The sequence below is a fragment of the Plodia interpunctella genome, chromosome 26, assembly GCF_027563975.2.
Source record: "Plodia interpunctella isolate USDA-ARS_2022_Savannah chromosome 26, ilPloInte3.2, whole genome shotgun sequence".
Lineage (NCBI taxonomy): Eukaryota > Metazoa > Arthropoda > Insecta > Lepidoptera > Pyralidae > Plodia > Plodia interpunctella.
Genome location: NC_071319.1, coordinates 558,300 through 583,603, shown reverse-complemented (window position 1 = coordinate 583,603; position 25,304 = coordinate 558,300). Strand labels below are relative to the sequence as shown.

The 25,304-nt window shown below is 35.2% G+C and overlaps 1 protein-coding gene across 8 annotated transcripts in view; it reads right to left on the bottom strand.

The window, feature by feature from the left end:
* Positions 1 to 25,304, bottom strand: part of nrm (neuromusculin) — a 399,429-nt gene that overhangs the window by 1,334 nt on the left and 372,791 nt on the right. For 2 of the 8 annotated variants that reach the window (XM_064436828.1, XM_053765051.1), the window contains 22 exons: positions 22,868 to 23,018; positions 22,424 to 22,535; positions 21,675 to 21,856; positions 20,918 to 21,100; positions 19,543 to 19,683; positions 18,629 to 18,737; positions 16,657 to 16,814; positions 16,213 to 16,271; positions 15,348 to 15,512; positions 14,538 to 14,667; positions 13,626 to 13,710; positions 12,077 to 12,282; positions 11,612 to 11,694; positions 10,342 to 10,519; positions 8,046 to 8,063; positions 7,361 to 7,495; positions 6,246 to 6,279; positions 3,703 to 4,442; positions 3,311 to 3,418; positions 2,561 to 2,670; positions 910 to 2,112; positions 81 to 815 (listed from right to left, as the gene is read on the bottom strand). In XM_064436828.1, the coding sequence (XP_064292898.1) occupies positions 84 to 815; positions 910 to 2,112; positions 2,561 to 2,670; positions 3,311 to 3,418; positions 3,703 to 4,442; positions 6,246 to 6,279; positions 7,361 to 7,495; positions 8,046 to 8,063; positions 10,342 to 10,519; positions 11,612 to 11,694; positions 12,077 to 12,282; positions 13,626 to 13,710; positions 14,538 to 14,667; positions 15,348 to 15,512; positions 16,213 to 16,271; positions 16,657 to 16,814; positions 18,629 to 18,737; positions 19,543 to 19,683; positions 20,918 to 21,100; positions 21,675 to 21,856; positions 22,424 to 22,535; positions 22,868 to 23,018 (5,022 nt within the window). In that variant the 3' untranslated portion in view covers positions 81 to 83. Of the gene's footprint in view, positions 1 to 80; positions 816 to 909; positions 2,113 to 2,560; positions 2,671 to 3,310; positions 3,419 to 3,702; positions 4,443 to 4,953; positions 5,010 to 6,245; positions 6,280 to 7,360; positions 7,496 to 8,045; positions 8,064 to 10,341; positions 10,520 to 11,611; positions 11,695 to 12,076; positions 12,283 to 13,625; positions 13,711 to 14,537; positions 14,668 to 15,347; positions 15,513 to 16,212; positions 16,272 to 16,656; positions 16,815 to 18,628; positions 18,738 to 19,542; positions 19,684 to 20,917; positions 21,101 to 21,674; positions 21,857 to 22,423; positions 22,536 to 22,867; positions 23,019 to 25,304 lie in introns of those variants that run through there. The other 6 variants (XM_064436830.1, XM_064436831.1, XM_064436832.1 and 3 more) reach the window with 6 other exon arrangements.

The window sequence follows — 25,304 nt, the reverse complement described above, 5'->3', positions numbered from 1 at the left end:
AATTCATCTTAAGTATTATAAGTTTTTAAAAGTTAAGATATTTTATGTAGAATTAAAAAAGTATATATACTACTACTCACCTTTCAAACGTCGATTTCATTAAACTTAAGTGTGGCATAGTCACTTCTTTGTTGACCATGGCCACCCTTTCTTTGACTACTAGATATATTATTCTTATGACTACTGTTAGTTTCTTTGTTAGTACTATCATTACCTATAGTGTATGTATCATATAAATGTCTGTTTGAATTGACTGTATTCTTAAATTTCAAATTATGATTTCCTAAAGCTAAATCGGCATACACTAGTTTCTTTTTTGGCTTTTCTTCTTTTGCACCAAGCGTGTTGAAATTTGTATTAGCGTGTTCTGGACCTAAATTTCTTGTTGAATTTGATATGTAATTGCCTTTAAGTAGATGCAAGTATGATCTTCTTTCCGAATCATTATATTCTGGCTCTGGATAATCTGGCTTTTCATAATTATCGTATACTCCAACACAAGATAGTTTTTCCCTTAAACTCTCAGATTTTTTCAAACGATTCAGCTTTTGGCTATTTTTTTCGCGTGTTCTATTCAATGTCTTTGTATAGTATTGTACTTCGCCCGGTTGGTATATTAATGGGCCTATAGTGTTATTATACGCTGTTTCTTGATCTACAGGGATTCTTTTATCAACTCTTATAGGTTGAAAGTAGCAAAAGCTGTGATGTTTTTGCAGCGGTATTTGAAAGTTTTTCTTATTTTTCCCTTTTGAGCTTAGGTTAGTGAAATGATTACGCTTTTGCATGTACTGTTGCTGGAGTATGTTAGTATTCTGTAAAACGAAAAATGAATGTTAGTAAGCACATTAAACATGAAGGGGACGTGAAAGAAAATGAAAGAAAATAAAAACATAAAAAGCATTATACCTGACCGTTTTCTGTTTGGGCAGTCAAATTGCTCTGTACTGAATTACTACGTCTAACAATACATTTCTTTGGTATGGGTTTTTCGGCCAACTTTGGTATTTGTAGTGTTTTATTTGGTGTTATCACTTGTTTTATTGGTAGCCCGACTTTGTTGATGCCAGCTTGATCATTCAATTGATTCACAACGGATTTGACTAAAGAGCTTGACGATGGTAACATTGAGGCATTTCTTTTAGGCGTAGCACCAATTATATTTGGTTTCTTAAAATCCATTCCATCATTATTTTTATTATTTTCTTCATCCTCATCTACTTCGTCAGCCAAATCAGTTTTAGTTGTTCTTTTTGGTATACCTGTAGTATTATCATCTTTTTTCATAGTTTTAGATACATCTTCAGCTGACTTTGAGGGTCTCATTGCTGCATCAATAGTATCTAAAGATTTTGTAAGTTTCGTACTAATCATTGGCATTGATAAATTCATGTAAACATGATCAGTCTTTGTTGGTGATGTTATAGGTGTCACTTTAGTCCTTGGAGCCGGCACTGGTCTGTTCAAAGACATATTCGATGCATTTATTTGATCAAAACTCTCTTCGCATACTTGGATCGAGTCAGTCAAGTTCTCAAATTGTTCTACGCCACTTATTTTTGATTTAACTTTTAATAATGATGGATAATTAGCATAAATAGTACTTTCGTTAAGAGCGCAATCTTTGTCGCTATCAGATCCTTGACTTGATTTATTATTGTTATTGATTTCGTTAAAATTTTCTCCATATTCAGTATTAGGATAAAATCTTTCTATATTTCTTTTTCTAACTATTCTCATAGATTGAAATTGCGGTAATTTTTTAACATTTCTCGTATTCAAAGAGGAGAATCTTCTTGTTTCCTCTGGAGCTTCTTCATCGATTGTTGGAAATTGTTTTAGGAAAGACGATTGCATTGTTGGCAAATAGGGGTTCAATAATACTGTTTGATGTAGTGGATACATTTGTTGTATTGGTGATAAAACTGGTATTCCATACGAATATTGAGACGTGGATGGTGCCATAGGATACGTTAAGGCATCAACGAAAGGTGGGCATACCACTCTGGGCGTAAATGATGGATTAGTAGTTAGTTGTTTTTGCAATTGCTGAATGCCTTTGACTGTCTTTTGGTTCGTTTCAACCACTCTGGGTTGAATGGCTTGCACTGGCTTCGCAAACAAAATGAAAAAAAATGATTAAACATGCGACAATGAAAGAAACAAACACAAATAAACAAAACATAACGAAATAAATACTTGTTTTTGCAACGAATCATGCTTACTGAATCAAAGACAAAAGTCACTAATAGTAAATGAATGTTAACAAAAATAAATATCATTTTACTCAGGGAAAAACAACATTGAAATTACTCAATACGAAAAATATGTCACTTAAAACAGACAAAATTCAGAGTTTCATCCCAATTGTGGGACACGTCAAAGCGTTAAATAATAATGTGACATTTATTTTGTTATTTCACTACAACAATAAATCGATATTCCCATTGAAATGTTGAAGTACGCGTTAAACTACATAAATCGATTGAGTTATTCCAAGTCGAAAATTCTGCACAATGGTTTGACGAAAACAAACTCAACCACTGTCATTAACATTTACCTTATTGGGAGGTTGCTGTAGCCCGTGGAACGGCAGGTTCTCATATAAACCCGGATTGTCCGCTCCAATGCTGCCGTTTGCTGGATTATCTACGCCATTCGTAGGTGGGCCTGGAATCGCAAATAATCGAAGTAAATTAAAAACGTAAGAAACTCCTGACTCAGAAGTTGCTGGCATCATCTCTTGGAAAAGATCTGATTTCTATACGGCCGCATTTTCCGCAGAGGACACACTCGATTATATTCTCTTTCAAATACTATATATAGGTACTAGATCAAAATCGATTCTCTCCCATTCGATTCGCTTCCATGAAATATAAAACACATAGCATGTAATTGCGTCCTGTTCTGTCTTTTTTTACACAATGCCTATGGGAAAAGAGACAACATACGGACGTTAGTAACGTGTTACGTATTTCTATACTTCGTGGTATGCCTTCAGCCATTTGGCTGGCCACGAACCACATTGCTGATGGTAAGATGTAAACTGTTATAGTTTGTGTGTATGCGTCCCTTGCCATGGACAATAAAATTGACCGTAGTCGTCATCCGACCACCCTCGTGTGTGACACCTCTTGGTGTATTAGCGTTCATGGAGTAATATTGTTTTACAACAGTATTTCATGTATTTACTCCAGAAATTAGAAACTGGATTTATTAACATCATAACACCGTATGTATATTAAAAAAAATAAAATTTTCAAGAATCAAGATGCAAGCATATCCAATAAACATTGTACATGCAACTTACTTTCACCGGGTTTCTTCCGTTTTCTTGCTGTTCTCGCTGGCGTTTCATCACTAAATGGTTTAACCGTAGCACTAGTAGCGATTCTATCAGGTCTTTTGAATGATACCACTAAAAACATGCCAATGTTAAACAAACAAATAAAAAAAAAGCATTCAAAAGCAAAAGAAGGAACAAGCGTAATTATGAACGGAAGCTTATTAGTTGTGACGAATTTACGAGATAATATTTCATAAATAAAACTGTTTTGTGAGTAAAGTTGGAGTGTAATTATTATGATAACTTAAAAAAAAAAATTAAACTTAATTAAAAGCTTTTATGTAAATACTACCTCGTAATAACAGAGTTGAAGTGTAGTAAAAAGTGAGTGAGTGTATGTTAAAACAATATTCTACCTCCTTCAGTGACTATAACGTTTGGTGTTTCGCTTTGAAAAAATGATCTAAGCCTATTTTTGGGCAGACAATAACCCGACTTATTTAAATTGACCAACGATATAGCCATTTTGTTCGACTTATTGATTTTCTTGTATTTTCCACTATCATCGTCAGAATTATTGTCAATTTTCTTTCTTAGTCCTTTAAACATCCCTGTCACAACATTTTGCGTATGTCTTCGTGGCTTACCATTCTTTTTGGAATATTCAACTTTTGGCGGCGACTTGGGTTCTTCAGGATTTTTGTTCCTCTCTAACAGGCCAAGGTTTGCATCCTCCGTCTCTTGCGCAGTACGAGCGGCATTTTGAAGCCGTGCTTGATTTTTGGGGCTCAAAGTATGATTGGAATTCACGTGCACTAAAACTCCAGGTTTCAAAGGCCATTTGCTAGGCGTAGTAACAGTTTGACCCTTACTGCTTTCGGAATTCGGTTCAGTTTTTGTTGTTTGATTTTCTGATTCGTTTTTAGGCGTTTGATTTATGGTAGCTTCTAATTGTGATAGATTTGCTTGTAAGCTTGATGTGTTTTCTCTAAATTTGTTCATTTCTAACTGCGGGTAGTTTTGAGTGTCCACTAAACGGGTTCTGTCTGATGATTTTGGACTAAAAGACAGATTTAACCGTGGAGACAAAACGGGCAAAGCTTGAGATATTATTGATTGGGCTATCGACACTTCGTTTAGACAGCTGCCATCGGGGCTAAATGAAATGAAAAAAAATATAAATAACGACTTAATTCATGCAATGGATAACATTATTACATAATTAAATATAATTAATAATGATTTTAATTAATCAAAATGAATCTAAATAATAATTAATGATTGTCCTAAATGTTTGAATATGTACCTAAATACTTTTTATACCTCATGGAATATAATATTCACCGTGAACGAAAATACTTAACAAACTAATATTACATGATAGTAAATACGATTACCAATACTGAAATCCAAAACATTATATAAATAGCATTTAAATATATAATCTCAATATATAACTAGAAGAATGCTTCCAAAACAATTCGATCATGCATTATATATAAAATTTTGAAAATATCACTACAATGTGTACAAAAAATTCTACAACAAAGCAACACTTCAAAAATCTCATATTACCAAATTTATAGACAAAAACAGCATCAAAAATATGAAAGCATTCTCCATCTATAAAGTTAAATATACAAAATGATATTATGTTAATAATATACCTGAACTATTAATTGTTGTCAGTCTTAAGACATCTGGGGTTAGTGCCGTTAGGAACCTACAAAAATATCATAATATAATTATAATATTAATATGATTGTTAGGAAGATCGGCCAGAAGAGTGACTACCTGGGTCCCGACTGATGGGAAAAGGTCGCAAGGCAAGCCGAAGGTGCGATGGCCCGACGAACTGTCGGCCTTCGATAAGGATTGGCAACAACTGGCGAGGAATGGAAATAATTGGAAACAAAGAGGGGAGGCTTTTGCCCAGCAGTGGGACCTGGGAGCTACGTAAAAAAATTAAAAAAAATATTGTTATACCCTGATAATATTGAAACCGTGTTAGAATGTTAGGAGATTGATGAGACATGCTTGTACGATACTATAACTCTTACAGAATTCAGAATAATCAAGCAAATAGAAATGCCATGTGTTGTAATTTTTACTGAAACATCTGACGCTCGCAAAAAGTCGTGTGTTTACAGTGATTCGCTAATGAAAATTCACATTCTTGCGCGGTAATTGAGTTAGTCTGTGATGACAGACGAATGCGTTCGTTTGTGACACTTCTATCATATTTTTTATTATAAATTCTGTGTTCTAATCTTTTTTTTTTTTTCATACTAAAACACAGCCGTTGGTCCAAGCATTTAGCAGTTTTACAGGCGAAAATTCAAACTTCACAACTTTAACCTTTACTTTGGGACTATTACTGGTGATCTTGATGGTGGCATAGACAAGGTGAGCCAAGAATCTGCCCGGACCAATGGCGTCGCTGAAAATTTCCACAGCTATTCTATATTCCATTCCTGTTATGTTTTCTCTATGGTGTCCCTACACCACTAGCAATACAATAAAATAAAATAAAATAATCATAAATACAAAAAGATATATATAATAAAAAGGATATAAATTATGAATACATTATTGATTCATTTTAATATATAAAAAAAAAATTAAAAGTACCTATTAAAAAATTGTAAAACTAACACTAATTTTTAAATCAAAAATAACATTTATATCTAAAATTGAACAGCCATTTAAATGTAAATTTTACCAATAAACGTCTTTTATTATTTTGAAGAATGTTTTACAGGACTAATTAACATTTAAAAGACGTTAATTGATATTTGTATCGGAATATAATATTTTATATAATTTCTTCATCTAGAAATCTATTATAATTCTAGTATTTAAGTCTAATTCAAAATTTCACGACTAATCATCTCACTAAATACCTAATAATCGAAATTCGTTAACTAAAACTAAAATGATATTAATAAAAAAAACTTACTTCTCCCTTTCTTCGAGCTCCACAGGGTTATTGTCTAAAATTATTTGTGTTAGTCATGTGTAGTGTTTAGTTGGCAGCACCCGGAAAAAAATATGAGAAAATGCAAATTAGTAAAATAATATTTCAAAAACAAGCATCGACCCTCTTAAGACTTATATTTTGAGTAAAAGAAACAAGGAAAAAAACTACAAGTTTTCATAATTAAATAACATAATAAAAAATATTATGTTATTTTATTATTTATTATTTTTATTTAAATAATTTATTCAGTACAATCTACAATACCCAACAACATGATAAAACCGCACCACAAAACCCTCGCAGGGTTTATCCGGGCATCGGCGAGTCGCTGTCATTATATTTAGGCAGGTAAACAGTTTTCAACTTATTCTTAAATGTTTTACTATTCAGTTTGTACAGAGTCGAACTACATTCGACAGGTAGGTTAAATTGAATTATGAAAACTTGAAAACCATAAAATATTATTTTAATATTATTATTATTATTTATTGTGGAAAAATAAATTAAATGATCAATCTTTTAATAGCATTTGAGTCAAGATTTTTTAAAATAATTTTTTAATGTGTTTCAAATTAATGTAATTATTTTTTTACAAATGAAATAACACTGAAAATTATTTTATATTGCAGCACACATTAAACAAAATAAATTATTTTCAAACATGCAACACTAAACAACCATGAAAAATTTTTGTATTTGGATAGATAGAAAAAAAAAATACGTTTAATTTTATAACCTTAATGGAATGAACGACAGAAAAATAATTTATTTAACAGAATTAATTATTCCTGTATATATTACGTTAGTTACATTAATACGTTACACAAATATATAATACAATAAATCAACGTTTAACGTGAGTTGCACCATCCAATTGCCGTCAAACACCGCTGACGTTTTAAACAAAATGGCGGCGTAGTACTTTGCGTTTTTCTGCGCACGTTAACCTTAACGTCAGAGTCCACCCTTTGTTTAATGATTGCTTTTCACTTTCGAAACAACAAGAAACGTAACATTTTTCCTTTCTATCCTCATCAAAATAAATTGACAAAATGAAAACACATAACAATAATAAATAATTTTGTTCAACTTACATTTGGACTTGGCCCTCATACGCCGGCAGACGCAAACAATGATGATACACAGTATGACTGTGATCACAAGTACAGCAAGGGCTACGCCCCCAATCAGTATAAGCTTCTGTTGATCACGCCACCACGGCACTCGACCTGCGTTCATTAATTTCATTATTTATGGCACCAATCAGGTATTAAAGATGGCCGACAGCCGACATGGCGCTAAAACCTTGACCTTTCTATAATTCAAATTAAAATGTGCTCACAAATGTATGGGGAATGTAATTTTGGTATTTTATTGACAATCGAAAACAATGTTCTTAAATTGTTGTTTGTTCAATCTAAAATGTTAGTTATTTAATTCGTATTCACTTCATACTATTATAAAAAATAAATAAATAAATTCTGTCTAAGTCAATAATTGTGTTTTTATGTAAATTGTTAGTATAAATTGTAAATTGTACTTCAAAAATCCGAAATTAAGTATTTGTCATTATAAAGTACTAGTTGCGCCCTGGAGCTTCGTCCCCTTAGGAATTTTTAGATAAATTGTACCCTATACGGTAATCCAGGTTATATTCTACCCTTGTACCAAATTTCGTTACAATCGGTCCAGCAGATTTTGCGTGAAAGAGTAATGAACTGAACATGCATCCCCACAAACAACAACCCGGATTCATCATATTTCCTAAGTTATACTTACTATAACTTTCCAAGTTGGCTATAAACAAGATAAATACATACTTAGTACAGTTGTTTTAGAAATACAATTGATCATAATCGAGCAATAGTAGTTTATTGATTAAATAAGTAAATTTATAAATCGCTTTGTACGCAAATGAAATCGACAGATTAAAAAATGTCATGTGTTAGATTTTTTGAAGAGATATTTGTGGTAAATATTATTATTTATTACATTAACACAGCGGTGGTGGTGTAATGGTTAAGACGCCTGTGGATCGAAAGGTCCCAGGTTCGAATCCTACTCGTGCCACATGAGCTTGTATACCAATCTGACTCATGTATAGTAGTTTTCATCGTCCAACACTTGCTTCCGGTGAAGGAAAACATCGTGAGGAAACCTGCACTCTGGGTTGATTATTAACTTGTGTGTGAAATGCAATGGCAAACCACTCCATTAATAATGCCAAGAAAGTTGTTGTGTGTGTTTCATTCCACATGATAACCAAGACCCTCAGCCATGAGGAATACGACTTTCATGAAACTTTTATATTATGGCTTAAAACATATATATGTTTTTACGACTTTCTTATTTAGTATATCTTACCATCGAGTCGACTTGCAGACGCAACTAACCAATCACAGCGCACCATTGTGACGCAACGACAACCACACCGCAATGTGATTGGTTCGCTGCGTCTCACTACGAATCGACTTGCCATCGAGTCGACTTGCAGACGCAACTAACCAATCACAGCGCACCATTGTAACGCAACGACAACCACACCGCAATGTGATTAGTTCGCTGAGTCTCACTTCGAATCGATTCGATGGTGAGATGTGAAATGCAAACACACTTCGCCCTTCGACCGATATCGGTTACGGCGACAACTTCAACCTGTTCGAACACGCTGGTGTGCGCGCATGTAGCGTGTGTAGTCAATCTTATTGGTGAACGTTCTTTATACACTACTAGCTGCGCTCCGGGGCTTCGCTCCCGTGGGAATTTCGGGACAACGAGTATTAGTGTTATTCCAGGTTATATTAAATAATAAATAAATAAATATATTAGGACAAATCACACAGATTGAGCTAGCCCCAAAGTAAGTTCGAGACTTGTGTTATGGGATACTAACTCAACGATACTATATTTTATAACAAATACATATATAGATAAACATCCAAGACCCGGGCCAATCAGAAAAAGATCATTTTCCATCATGACCCGACCGGGGATCGAACCCGGGACCTCTCGGTTCAGTCGCTAGAACCTTACCACTGCGCCACCGAGGTCGTCGTATATTCTATGCGTGTACCAAATTTCATAATAATCCGTCCGGTAGATTTTTCGTGAAAGAGTACCAAACCTACATTCACAAACTTTCGCATTCATAATATTAGTAAGTAGGCATATATGCATGTCTATTTATAATAGATTTTAGGGAAAACACACAGAAAATATAAGAGTATTACGTTCTTATTTGTGGAAAAAAATATGACAACGGTAACATGAGTAAGTATATGGATATTTACTTCTAAAACCAATGCAGTTTTGTAAATTACATTCATAAGGCCAAGAAATTTAACGTACAAAACGCTGGTCTACTATAATGTACCTGTAACTTAACGATAAATACAGGTTTTCTGTAAAACAACTCATTTTGGATGCAAAAACAAAAAAGCGGCCAAGTTAGAGTCGGACTCGCACATGAAGGGTTCCGTAGCAGCAAAAATAACATAACAGTTCTTGTCGATCAACAAGAACTTTTTGCGTTGATTGAATGAAAGTTAAATTGCGGTTTACGATTTATGACGTAATAAAAAATAGATTTCGTTCAAACCAATTTTCGGTGGAAGTTTACATAGTAATGTACATCATATATTTTTTTGGGTTTTATCATTCTCTCACTTTAGAAGTTACAGGGGGTGGGGACACACATTTAACCATTTTGGAAGTGTCTCTCGCGCAAACTATTCAGTGTAGAAAAAAATGATATTAGAAAACTCAATATCCTTTTTGAAGACCTATCCATAGACACTCCACATATATCGGTTAAATAAAAATAAAAAAAAATAGTTCCAGTTCTAAGTATGGGGTACCCCAAAAATTTTTTTTTCTATTTTCGTGTAAAATCTTAATTTAATTTAATGCGGTTCACAGAATACATCTACTTACCAAGTTTCAACAGTATAGTTCTTATAGTTTCGGAATAAAGCGTCTGTGAAATACAGAGAGACAGACATGACGAATAAGGGTTCCGTTTTTGCCATTTGGCTACGAAACCCTGAAAATATATAGGTTAAGTCAACATTCTTACCCATAACATCTCGTTCACACTGTCTTGAAGTTCCAACGGAGTTATTGGCGAAGCACAGGTATGTTCTGTACACGTCCACACTTGTGCTCAGCCGGAGATAGCTCTGCGGTCCCACCTGCCAGATCTTCTCGTCTGTCAGGCTGTCGTTGTCGTTCTTCAGTTTCCAGGAGAACGACACCTGCGCATGTCATGAATACATATTAATATAACAGTTCGCCGCGAACTTAAAACTCGCGAACACAATGAATTTTTAAGAGTTTTTACGAAATTGTGTATATTTCAAAAACGACTTAACCGATTTGGTTGCCCCACGAATTTCAGATTTTAATTGACGGATCCTACGTAGGTACCTTTTAAATTTCATCAAAATCAGACCAACACGGTTCGAAAGTTATCGCGTTACAAATATACATACATACATATAAAAACAATATTTTTGACACAACTTAATTTGTAAACTTCGCTCGCTCGGTCAAAACAAAAAAATATTTGTATTTTTTGTTTCTAATTAATAAACTACTGGGCCGATTTTAATGAAATTTAGCACAGAGATAAACGAAACCTTCTGGAGTAACATAGACCACTATATATATATATATATATATATATATGGTTTTACCCGAGAGAAGAATAAGGTTTTCGTAAAATTATTTAGATGTACGTTTAACAATGAGCTACCCCCGACGCAAAAAGCTCATCAACCAATTTGGATGCAGTTTTTTATTTATTTGATAGCTAAATTTTTTGCGCTGGTTCTTAGATATATTTGATCAAAATCGGTTCAGCCGTTAAAAAGTTGTAGCGAAATGTATATTGAAAGTCGGGGTTTTTTTTAATTTGTCTAACAAAAAAACTTGTCATTTAAAGACACGTACTCTATTATTTAGAGAAGAAGACGAAATAAATGTCATAAAACATTTTGGACATTTGACAAGGAATAGATTACTAGACAGAATCGCTGTTATAGTCTATCAGAGATATTAACAAATGGTTTATTTATTATATTTATTTATTGTTCTTTAAATACAACGGTACATGTGTATCCTATTAAAATATTTATAAAAGGAAGAAAAGAGAAAATCTTATAACAATATCACATTAAAAACTAACATTAAAAAAACATTATTGTATTTTTAATATAAGCAAGGCGACTCACATTCGTCATTCTCGCAAAACCCCAACAACTCCTGACAATCATCTTACATTCATCAGCCAACGGTGGTTAGTACACATATGATTATTATAGATATTAATAAACATGTTTACTTACATCTTCTGGGTTTGCGTGAGCGGTGCAAACTAACACTTGTTCACCCTCCAGCTCAATTTGTTTGATACCGCATTCGGGTACGACTAAGACAAAAGCAATTAATTTTGTTTCGTTTTTAAAATATGTTTTAAGTGATATTTTGTGTGTTTTGAACTGCAAACACTTTTAGGCACTATTTCAAAACAAAATGGCGACCGTGCGTGGTTGAAAATATAAATATGGAAACTATTTTTCTTAATTTTTCTATTGAATAGGTACAATGACACTGCGCCATGTTATGAACAGAACATTTGATCAAGAACATGAATTACAACGATAAAATTATGTTTTTGAACAATGTTCTGTTCAAAACACGGCGCAGCGGACCCGCCTTTACTGCAGCACAACTCAATTTTCACTTTCAGTTTTTGTATTAACAAAATTTGGTGCAATTTGATCCTTATACAAAACGTAACTATTACTTACACAACACATCCAAAAACACAGTAGTATTCACTGATCCATGTCTATTGTAAGCTTCACACAAGTAATTTCCGCCATCTTTCCTCTGCATTGGTCCTAGTAGAAGAGTGTTAGACGAAGAGAGAATGAGAGAGGAGTTGCTTTGATCTTTGGCGCTGGATTTCGAAGGGTACTCGCGTCGCCATGAATAACTTGGCATGGGGAAACCCCTGTAAGAAGGAAAAGACATACTTTATATAACTTTATATAGAGGTGTATTACTGTACATAAGTATAATGTTTAATAGGGTATTTGATAAGATCAGCGAATTTGTACAAAATATCTGTAATCTAGGTATGATATTGTAGCGGGAGCTAGGTGATTATGCTCAACCGCCACCGCAGAGAAGATCTCCCCGCCAATGTAGGTGCAGCGCCGGGGACCGCGCGGCTCCGACGGTGTCATGTCGCAGCTTGTACAGAAAACGCACTGTCTGCGCGGTCTAGGCTTGTTAGCTTCTGTAGTGAGTCGACCGTAGTGCCATCTGTCCGTAGTGTCCTGGATCACTTGTGTGGCTTGTTATTCGTTGCGTTAGGTCGGCTTTTTACATTTGCCCCGTTGTGCATGTGGTACAATAGATATATTTTAGGATCATTGTGATAATTAATATATTGTAACTAATATAACTGAATCATTATAAGAAAAATTTAAGGTTGCACCGTCAACTTTGACGTTCGCAGAAGAACGCAATGAAGTACGCCATTTTGTCAAAACGTCAGCGGCGCGCCGTTTAAAATCAACGTCAAATTTGACGGTACAACTCATAAAGTTTTTGGAAAGTCCATTTTCAAAAAGTACCTAGTTATGAAATTATAATTGGTTTGGAACTTTTTAGTTATTTATTAGACCCGTCTTGTTAGTTTATAGAGAATAATTTCCAGTTTCATATAAATGAAATAATTTCTAAAATGACAAAATATGAATAGACAGACATAAACAATTAATTATTGATAAGTTTTGTTTTTAATTAAACTATTTTTGGCAATTTATCGCAAAAGTAATGGATAAACAAAAATAGAATTAATGGTTAACGAAATTATCGTTAATAGCACAAATATTGCTTTACATTGTTGTCATACAAAGACAATGAGAACCTACTAGAGAATGGACACATAGCCTTGATAACTGCGATAAGCAACGACAGCATTCCCAGGGAGGGCAAGCGCTCAAAATCACAGACGATTCTTCTAAATTTTAGGGTTATTTTAGGGTTATATTGTATCAATGATTGTCCCTCTAAATCCGACTAATATTACAAATGCAAAATCTACTGAACGGATTGTTGTGAAATTTAGTACACGTGTAGAATATAATCTGGAGTAACACATAGAGTATTTTTTATCTTGAATACCCACGGAAGCGAAGTCTCGGGGCGCAGCTAATAATGTTAATTTCGGAGACCAAATATGTTATGTGAGAACGGATTGTAGTTGAGCGCCAACCATCAAGATAATGGAAGTCGAATTTCTCCTTATTGTTTAATTAATTATCAGGTTTTTTTTTAATTAATTACCTGGCTGAGCAGCTCACTTTAGCTGGGATTTCATTTTCTATAACTTTCACCACCTTTGGGGTGACCGTGATGTTCTCTGGTTCGTCTGAAAGCGGATAAGGAAATCGCAATTTTAACAAAAGTAATTTTCAAAAATCTTCGTGCTCTTCTGATTCTTCACAAATTAAATAAATATTATGTGAATTTTCTTTACCAAGACTATGAAGTCTTGGTAAAGAAAATTTTCTTTTCTCTCGGTGCACGGTTGTGTGATCAAGCCAAGTTACAAAAATAATACTTTTTTTTTTCAATATTAAAATAGAAATAGACGAGAGTGGAAGGAAAAGAGCCTTTGTCCTTTTTTTTGTCCAGCAGTGGGATACAAATATAGAACACAGGTTAGAAATATAAAAAATATATAATTAAAAAGAGATTTAAGTTAATACATAGCCGCCATCACATTTTTTACCAATTTCTTTTGTAAATTAGCGAAAACTGAAAAATCCTCTTTCCAAATTATTCTACACCAGATAAAGGAATTTATTGCTAAAGTATTTTAGTTTTCCATTACACAATGTTGACTACATAGTATACTATGAAGATTTTGGTAGCCACCGTTTTTGATTTACTAGACTGTGACTATATTGTGTGTAATATATATCCATTGGACCCGCGATACAACCATAGTGCTTAGTCATCATCATATCGAGTGTGTTATTGCTAACACTGTTGTCAGATTTTATTCAAGTCACCTCAAGTCATCTGACATAACTTTTACGGCTACTTACCGCCATCTAGTGGCAGGCGGTCGCATACACACTAGTGAACTATAGTGTCCACCAGTGTGCAGGTTTCCTCGCGATGTTATCTTTCATCGGCTTGAGTGCAAATGAGTGCTTAATGTGAGGTATTGAGTGTTTATTGTTTACTTACACTCGACAGCAAACTGTGTAGTGCTATTGACAGGCGGTCCGGCGTCGTTGCGTGACGACCGACACGTGTACGACGCTGTGTCAGCTGTTCTGTCCAGCACGCGACCCGGCCACGCGGACATATTCCAGTGCTGGAAATGAGATTAGACATAATTAACATCTTTTCACTCGTAAATGGCTTTAAATGGTTATGGCTATATAAATAATGTGATGTAAGTACACACACTATATATATATATATATATATATATATATATATATGGACAAATCATACGGATTGAACTAGCCTCAAAGTAAGTTCGAGACTTGTTTTATGGGATACTAACTCAACGATACTATATTTTATAACAAATACGTATATAGATAAACATCCAAGAGCCAGGTCAATCTGAAAAAGATCATTTTCCATGTTGACCTGACCGGGGATCGAACCCAGGACCTCCAGTGTAGCAGTCCGGCGTGATGACCATGGCCACGGAGGTCGTGATACCAGTATGCAGCCACTTTTATTGCGTTGTCTAATAATTTAATATTTTAATGTATTTTATTCGTGACTGTGTCTGTGTCTTTTTAAAAGCTTCAATTTAACTTGCTATGTCGATCGGGCCGAAATGTTGTACAAACATTTAGTTTGGTTGATAATGCATCGCTATGATTATCTTAACCTGACGGTGTACCTAGGATCGGCTCCCGACGAGGGAACTCTCTAACAGATATGGAATTTTTCGTCACGTGCCTAATGCCAAAATTTCTCTGACGACAACAAAAGCTTGTGACAAAAATTTTTTTTTTTATAAAATCTTATTCATACCAAAGTGGACTGTGTAGCCTCAAAATCATTCCTGTTCACTTGTGGCTCGATCTTCCTCGATTCCACGTAGTAACGGTCGTTGTTCTTGTCTATCACTTGGCCGTCCTTCAGCCACTCTACCGTGCACAGCGGCGCGCACTCCACCGTGCAGGACAGGGATATGTTCTAGAAAAATCCATGATATTTTATTAAGATTAAATTATATACATAGATAAATTGTTACATGTCAAATGTTACAGACATAAAATCGATATAATACTCTTCCGTTACTGAGTGACTGACTTACTGACAACGTACAGCCGAAACAACTGGGCGTAAGAAGCTGAAATTTGGCATGTAGGTTCCCTGGGAAGTTGTAGGTGAGCACTAAGACAGGATTTTCGGAAATTCCACCCCGAAGGGGATGAAAGGGGTGAAATACTTTTATATGAAAGTGCTACACCGTTGAAGTTAGTGACTTGTAAATTTGGATTTTAGTTGTTTACAACAAATTAATGAACACGTATATTTCAGATTTTTCTGAAAATATGGGATATTAATTAAATTTTCAAGATAGAAAGCTGAAAATTGGTATACATAATCTTCAACACTTTTCTTTTTTACTATTAAATTCACGCGGGCGAAGCCGCGTGCAAAAGCTAGTAACAGAATAAAAAAACAATAGATCCTTAAGAGCACAATACGAACATTCGTGTGCTGCAGCAGTCAAAATGGTCGTACTTAGCGATACTACAAAAGCGTTGTTTTTCAGTTGTCACCTTGGAAATATTATTGGTGGAAATAATATATTATTATATTCCTGATATATGAGAAATCCGAATGTAATTTTGTATTAATGCAATTTTGTACAATATATAATTATTACCTGTGACTTGTATAAAGCACCACTGTATTGATTCATGTTGTATTTGAAACTCGGCGGAGCTAAAACGAAAAATAAGTATTAAACATCATTGTTTAGTGATAATTACTAGAATTTTTCTGTTGTTCGTGCAAGAAGGAGAGGTTGGATTACCGATGAAAGGGTTAGCGAAATATAATCAAAAAGTTCGAGGCTTAAAATTTCATGGTTAAGGCGCTTCGATCAAAATAGAACGTACTACGCTACGTTTTGTTACCAAACTACAGCAATTCATTCGGCAGCCATTTTTACGAGTTAATAAATAAAGAAGAGAGAGAGAGAGAGAGAGAGATAATAAAAATATCAAGGCTGAGTGTAAACGCTCACTCGCGAAATATTTCCGGCAGCGGCAGGAGACGTGGCATTGGGCTGAGTGTAAATGGTATGGGATACAGTGTTACCACTCACCCAAAACATCGATGTTTACGAAGGCGGGCTCCCCCGCGCCGCCCGCGCCGCTGCCCCGGCACGAGAAGTTGGTGCGGTGGTCGAGCGTCACCGGGTCGATGGTCCAGTGCTGCGACACGATGTCCGACACCGCGCGCCCGCCACGCTGCCAGCGGTATCTGACACGGGGGAAATTTATCTAGATTATATAGAGACTAGATCATTACCCGCTAGCTTTAGGTGATACATAACTGATGTGTATTCAAATTTTAATTCACCCTACACTAAATTGTTATTATACATTTTTTCTTCCGTTCAATTTAATAAATCATAAAAAAAACATAAAAACAATGAAGTGTATACTTCCTACATATACAATTCTTAATCTAGTATGACATTATCGCTAAGAAATCAAAGAAATTAATCAAAATGTGGCAGCCTTAAGGTGATACATAACAGCACACTAGCGCCGCCGTCACATTTTACCAATTCCTTTTGTTTATTAGCGAAAACCGAAAAAAAATGCTCATTCCTAATCATTCTACACTAAACAAAGGAATTTATTGTTAAAGTATTTTAGTTTTCCATTACACAATGTAGTCACGGTCTGTCTACTAAACCTAAAACGGCGAATCCTACTCGTGCCATATGAGTTTATATACTAATGTATAGTAGTTTTCACCGACCACCACTTGCTTCCGGTGAAGGAAAACATCGAGAGGAAACCTGCGCACTTGTTGATTATTAACTTGTGTGTAAAATTGAGACGGCAATGGCAAACCACTCCATTACTAATGCCAAGAAAGTTGTTATGTGTGTTTCATTCCACATAATGACCACGACCGTCAGCCATGAGGAATACGACTATGAAGAAGAAGAATCGTGTCCAAAATAAATACAAAGTAATATAATAAATGCGAAAATACATTTGCCGACACAAATAGTATGTACATTGGATTGAATTGTACTAGATGGAGGCACAGGGTACTTAAAATGGCTTAAGAGATATTTTTTGCCACAAATTTTTATTTATCGTCAGACAAATCTTGTTGCATATGTCACGTGACAAAATCATGTACTGTACAAAGTACTTACTAATTCCATGACTGGGAACGGATATGATTTTGACTGGGAACATGAATAAATAAATATATTAGGACAAATCACACAGATTGAGCCAGCCCCAAAGTAAGTTCGAGACTTGTGTTATGGGATACTAACTCAACGATACTATATTTTATAATAAATACATATATAGATAAACATCCAAGACCCGGGCCAATCAGAAAAAGATCATGTTCCATCATGACCCGACCAGAGATCGAACCCGGGACCTCTTGGTTCAGTGGCAAGAATCTTACCACTGCGCCACCGAGGTCGTCGATGGAAGCAAGTAAGTACTGTACAAAATACTTACTAATTCCATGTTCCCAGTCTAAGCTAATCTTGGGTGCACTATCAGATTCGTGCATATCACAATAATGTTTTGTCACGGATGCAGAGGTGACGTGGAAAATTGTATAGGACAAGCGGTAGCAGGAGACAAGGCAATAGGGAGTATTACTGCACATTTATCCCGCCAGATTACAGCACTGTATGTTAGGTACACAAAAGCTTTGCCGCCTTTTGCTGTGTCGATTAAAACATTTATTTTAGAGTACTTTATTAATTCTTTCATTATGTAAGCATTCCTTTGTGAAAATATACAACAATGTAGCATATTCTTGTGTCGAAATATTGGGAAAAATCGTTTTCCACAAGATAAAAAAACTTTGAAAACTGGGATACGCCCTCACGCTGTAAAAATATTCGAGCCAGTAAACGGTCGAAAAGAAGCTCAGAACACTTCACACGTGAAGACTTATTAAAATATGGACTTCATACAGGTAAGATCTTCAGTCAAAATCAAGTTTATATCAATTGATGACCACAGTCGATCAATTAGTGATTCTGAAGGAATTTAAGTATTGAAGTGATTTTCAAAATATTATACCTATGTGCTTCAGGTCTGCCTTTCTCCTTGACAATGCAGCTCAGCACCAGACTTTTGCCTTTTACCACTCTCCACGGCGAATATGTCAACTTGGCAGGTCCGGGAGGATCTGAAATCAGTCAAAACTCAAGTAAGATTGACTATATGCCAACTGCTTCACACAACTTTTCACACTGGTTTTTTGTTCGAATACACGGGTCTTATTCTGTTCAAGTAACGTATGAATTTTACCATGTTTCTGTTTTGTTTATGAAATGAATATAACGCCATAATTCGCGTAGCTAATCTGAATTGTGGCTTTGTACTTTGTCATAGATCTAAGACATAATTGATTTTTGACATATGGATAAATGTGGCATAATTTATTTCCAGTTCGCGGTTGTTCTCGAGCCGTTGAGCGTTGAGCTACTTTTTGTACCCACTTCGCGCGGTCGTCGGCATCGCTAGTTGTCAGACCATTGTCACGCATATCATCCTTGACGACATCAAGCCGGCACTTCTTGGGTTTGCCTCTTCTGTCAGGGCCAGGGAGGGGCATAGCCAGACATTTGTTCCCTACGTAATTTGCCGGTGTAATTACATTGGCTCTTTCATCCTTCAACATACAATCACAGCTGTTTGGCAGCAGAAATAGATCTTTTTTTCTTATTAGGACAAATCACACAGATTGAGCTAGCCCCAAAGTAAGTTCGAGCCTTGTGTTATGGGATACTAACTCAACGATACTATATTTCATAACAAATATAATATAGATAAACATCCAATCAGAATCAGATAAAAATCAGGGTCAATCAGAAAAAGATAATTTTCTATCATGACCCGGATCGAACCTGGGACCGTTTCAGAGGCAAGCACTTTACCACTGCGCCACTGAGGTCGCCAAAATGGTCATCAAAATTGATAATAGAACTTACAGTTAACAATCAGTTCGGTCTTGTTGCTCTCGCCCCCCCACCCTGCTTGGTTCTTGCCTTTGCAGGAGTAGTTCCCGTGAAAACTCTTCGTCGTGTCCTGGAGGAGCAGCATCGATGGATCCACTTCATTGCAGAGATTCTCTGGAAAGTTGATTACTATTTGTCATGTTTTTGTATTGTTTATAACTGCGGCCAGTCTCGGCTTCGTTCGGGTAAAACTATAACAAACTATACACACAAACCTATAATATATGTCTTATTTTTATATACCTATGTATGTATAATTTCTAGATTAATAAAATTTCGATAGAGTTACTTCATACTCTGTACAAGTGTGCATACTCTAATGGGTTACAGATTAATTATTATATTTAGAATTTTAATTATGTTCTTTTATTGTTTGTATTCTGTTTGTGTGCCTTATGAATAGAATAAAATACAATAAAATATACCTTCTTCTTGAATCACTTTTGATTATATAGTTAAAAATATGATTAGCAATATTTTTTATAAGTGCTGGTCATTGATTCTTTGATAAATTAACAAAAAATGACTTATTTTCGAATGTGTATTTTGTTCCTTTTTTGAATCAGTTGCGTATCTATCAATAAAATTAATAAAGCACGCATATATATGATTAGTTTTTATAACATAATGGCCCTTCTCTCATTGCAGCGCCCGTCAGGGCCCTTAATTGGTTCTAATTCTATGAAAACACCTGTATTACATTAAGGACGCAATAAATAAATGATTTAAATAAATGATTTGATTTACTTTTGAATATCTAAGCTTACATAGGGACAGACAGCCGTAAACGTCTTAGTTTTATACAATGAAGTGATGTTACTAGCTGTTGCCTATAGAGCCAACACAGTAACCAATGTTTGACCACAGGTTTTAACTAAACTATATTTACTTCAAATTTCAACAAAATCGGCACGCAACACATAAATATGGCAATCTCAATTAAATTCTCTTTCAAATAAACTAGATCAAAATCGACTCAGCAGTTTGACTGCTACGATGCGAACAGATATACTTATGTACGATACGTTAAATCTTATAACTCCCTTCCTTCTGTCATCTTCTGTAATCGAAAGGTTCTACTCGTGCCACATGAGTTTGTGTACAAATCTGGCTCATATTTAGTAATTTTCGTACAAGACTTGCTTCCGGCGAAGGAAAACATCGCGAGGAAAACTGAACTATATTTGATAATTTATCATGTGTGTGAAATTGAGAAGGCAATTCGCAAACCACTCCATTAATATTGCCAAGAGAGTCGTTGTGTGTATTTCATTTTACTTAATGACCACGACCCTCAGCCATGAGTAATACGACAGTACGGCTGAAAATGATGACGATAATGTCTCACCTTCTCCATCAGTGCCATTGCACTCAGGTAGATGTTTCAGGACCTCCCCATCGAGATACCAAATCACTTCGTCCAAAATGGAAGGGTTTCCTGTGATGACCTCACAAGTGAGGGTCACGTTCTTATGGTCTTCTTCCATCACGGGGCTTGGCGAGCTCATGCTTAAGCGGACTGTTGGTTTGACTGTAAAGAATAATAAGAATAAGAATTATTTATTTCTCGAAAAAAATTACATGCATTATCGAATGCATCGAGAAGAAAACGGTTTTGGTTGTAGCGGGAGCTAGGTGATTATGATCGACCGCCACAAAGGGTGCAGCGCCGGGGACCGCACGGCTCCGACGGTGTCATGTCGGAGGTTGTATATATGCTTCCAACCGAAAACGCACTGTCTGCGCGGTCTAGGCTTGTTAGCTTCTGTAGTGAGTCGACCGTAGTGCCATCTGTCCGTAGAGTCGTGGATTACATGTGTGGCTTGTTATTCGTTGCGTTTGGTCGGCTCTTTACATCTGCGGCGTTGTGCATGTGGCGTGGTACAAATAGGTAGGTAGGATACACATGGTAAAATAATTCTTGACTTCTTTCAATTCTTTAAAATAAGACTTGTATTTACTACTAGTCACCACTCCGTTTTAACGTGAAAGGTCATATTATAAAGAAATGATCGTAATTTTATATTTATAACTAGCGGCCCGTCCCGGCTTCGCTCGGGTAAAATAAAAATTACCTAAACCTTCCTCAGGAATCGCATACTTACAAATGACGTTAACATCAATGCTAGTTTCGCTAGTGCTGTTTCCAACGAAATTCGCCAGCAAGCAGGTGTAGTTCCCCATATCTTCCCCGGTAACGTTAAGGATGATCAAGGAATGCTGGTTGGTGGTGCCGCCTTGGAAGTGGCCGGTGTCGTTTACGTTTACAACTTCGCCGTTGCGGTACCTGAAATTGTATTTTAGATTTTAATAAAGGTTGTGCAAAAGGAAATATTAGGACAAGCTAATGATTTTTTCAATGAATCTAAACCTAGGCAAGCCTCTAAACATACATTAGAGGCTTGCCTAGGTTTAGATTAAGTAATCTTTCTATATACTTAGGTAGAGATGTAGACACTGTCCTAGTTCTTGATTTCATTCCCGGCTTTGATGCCCTGAAGCCCAGTGTTCGAATGTCACAAATACGATACACAAACACATTTTTTGGATGGATAAAGTTTAATCTTATAGACATTTAAATTCAGTAGCGTTTCATCTTTTTCTTTACTTAAGTATGTATAGCAGCGACTGTAACTTTATTTGCACACCATTCTTTAGTAAGGCATGTCGAGTCTATAGTGTTGAAAATGTTATCGATTTATATGTGATTTTGCAAATAAAATGTCTATCTTATATTTATTTTAAGAGGTTGTGCTTCCTTTATATTGAACTACAAGAATTATTGAAATCGGTTCGGTAGTTTCGGAGATTACCCGCTTCAAACATACAGACTCACAAATAACATTTTACTCACCAAATAACATTGGTTAGTGAAGACGGGTTGCTGACGTATTCACACTGAAGCAGTAGCTTGGAGCCTTCCACAACCGTCACGTTTGACGGCTCAACGTGTATGATTGGCGGATCTGAAAACATTTCAAACATACAATTGGTTAAAAATCCATCTGTTTGATTGAGTCTGCCATTAATTTGAGCGGAGGGTTCGTGACATGAGACAATTTTTTCCTAGTTCTAGTACCAGCTCACCGTATTCTTAACAAGTTTATTGGTTAGACAAATTAAAAAACCCCCGACTTTCATTATTCATTTCACTGCAACTTTTGAACGGCTGAACAGATTTTCATGAAACCTAGCTAAGAATACTCATTATAAATATATATAAACTTTTAATTTAATTTTTATTCAAACCTACGTTAATATTAAGAGTTGAATATGTGTTTATTATAAGGATACTTACACCAAATATCCAGTTCTCTTGTAGCGTGCATGGGATGGTCCTTCGTTTCGATGGTGACCTGGTTGGATGCTTCACAATGGAACTTCTTGCCGTTCTCATATCTTGTACCCTCGAAGACCAGCTTCGATATGGTTTCGTACGTTGTGTCTTGCTGTAAATAAATAAATAAAATAAATTAATATACATACAACAAAACACACAGAAAGTATTAGCCCAAAGTAAGTTAGAGATTTGTGTTATTGGATACTAGATGTCGCCCGGGGCTTCCCTCCCGTGGGAATTTTGAGATAAAATATAGTCTACAGCAATCTTGGATAATGTACCTTTCTAATGGTGAAGGAATATTTGAATTCGGTTCGGTAGTATCGGAGATTACTCGCCTCAAATATACAAACTCACAAAGTCTCACTTGCCTTTTTATAATAATAGTATAGACTAACTCAACGATACTATATTTTGCAACGTATATATCAAACATCAAATATTTTATCTCTCTTATCTTCACATTCGGGACTAAGACGTCACGAAGCCCGAGGTCAGTGTAAAAAATGACGTTAAAATTTTGAAGAATCGATTGTGAGGCTACCACCTGTCTGACGTCAACCCTTGAGAATGTTATTGTTGTCTAGCTGCCAAGACTATGTACCCTTAGCCGCCTCGTATATTCTATATAGGTTCCATTATTACTTCTTAGATTACGGAAAGATTACATTACATGCATGGAAAAGCCTAAAATTTCTCAACGAAAACTTTAAGAATAACCAATTATCTCGACAGACTTATAACATACAAATTTGAACAAATTAGTTACAAATGAACAAAATTGTATAATCACAATGTTTAAGCCTCCATTAAATAAATTACATACCCCATACATATATAGTCTCAGCTCTGTTATTTTCTATGCATATTCAATTAAATAGGCATTTAAATTGCAAATACTTAGTTGAGATAAAGCTGGAACTCGCTTCACTGGATGTGTCTCACACGAATATACAGAATAATAACAATCTGTTAAGTAATTCCTTGTAAATAATAAACATTTATTTTTCTGACCGCACATAAAGTATAAAATTTTATTTATTATATTTTTTGATAGACTAGAATATATTAGGTTTATTAAACTATCTATAAGTATAAACATTTAAGCCATAAAGTAACACAGAATACTCTACTATGGCATAATGATTTACGCACAACAATTTAAACCGTAACTAACCCATAACTAACCTAACCTAAAAGCTAATTATGTCACATTTACCCAAAAATGCCAAAAATCAATTATGCCTTAGACCTATTATGCCAAAATATTGTATGCCAAAGAACAATAGAACAAAATAGTTTATGCGATAAAAAGTGACCCCTATGACGACCTCGGTGGCGCAGTGGTAAAGTTCTTGCCACTGAACCGAGAGGTCCCGGGTTCGATCCCCGGTCGGGTCATGATGGAAAATGATCTTTTTCTGATTGGCCCGGGTCTTGGATGTTTATCTATATATGTATATGTTATAAAAATATAGTATCGTTGAGTTAGCATCCCATAACACAAGTCTCGAACTTACTTTGGGGCTAGCTCAGTCTGTGTGATTTGTCCTAATATATTTATTTATTATTTTATTTATTTATAACCAAACTTAAACTACTTAAAACATGTACTATTATAGAACAATAGTATAAAAGTATAAAAGAGACAGGATTCATTAAAATAAAGGGAAAATAATGTGACAGTTAATGTTTACGCGCATGCGCTGTGACGACGAGCTCGCGCCTGCGCGACGTTTCTTTTCTACAAAATTAAATTCTGTCATTGCTCGTGATTTACCAGCCCTAAATAAACAATTTTATTATTTATAATATATACTCAGACAAGATCTTACAGTTAAGGTTATACATAGACCCGCCTTGTTACAATTTAATTATAATTCTGTGAGTCATTTAAAATTAACGGCAGAGTTGACTGGTGCAATCCACTCTAAGTATTCAATACAACAATTCAATTCAATACATTATTAAAAATTTCATAATTTTGCTATAAAAAATTTGTATTATCTATTAAGTTATTGAAAATATCAGCTAGAATACATACAATTTATAACTTTAATTTTAAAAAACAACGTGTTGCACTCCTGGAGCGCCGGCAGAAGTGAAAACTTGAATATTAACGTTGTGCATTTTTGACATGTTACGAATTTTCGATCAGGGTCACGCGTGTCCTGACGCGAGTTTAACATTTCTCGACCATCACAAAAAGTGCACAACGCCGCTAAAGAAGTATTCCACTTAAAAAAATAATAATATTCTATCGCGCTCAAGAGACACTTCCAGTGAAGCAGTACCTTGTAAAACTTTGAGACAAAGACTAAGACAGAGTTCCAGGGACGTCCGCTACACTTTATAGCGACGTCTGTTATATCTTGGCATGGAATCGTTTGTAGAT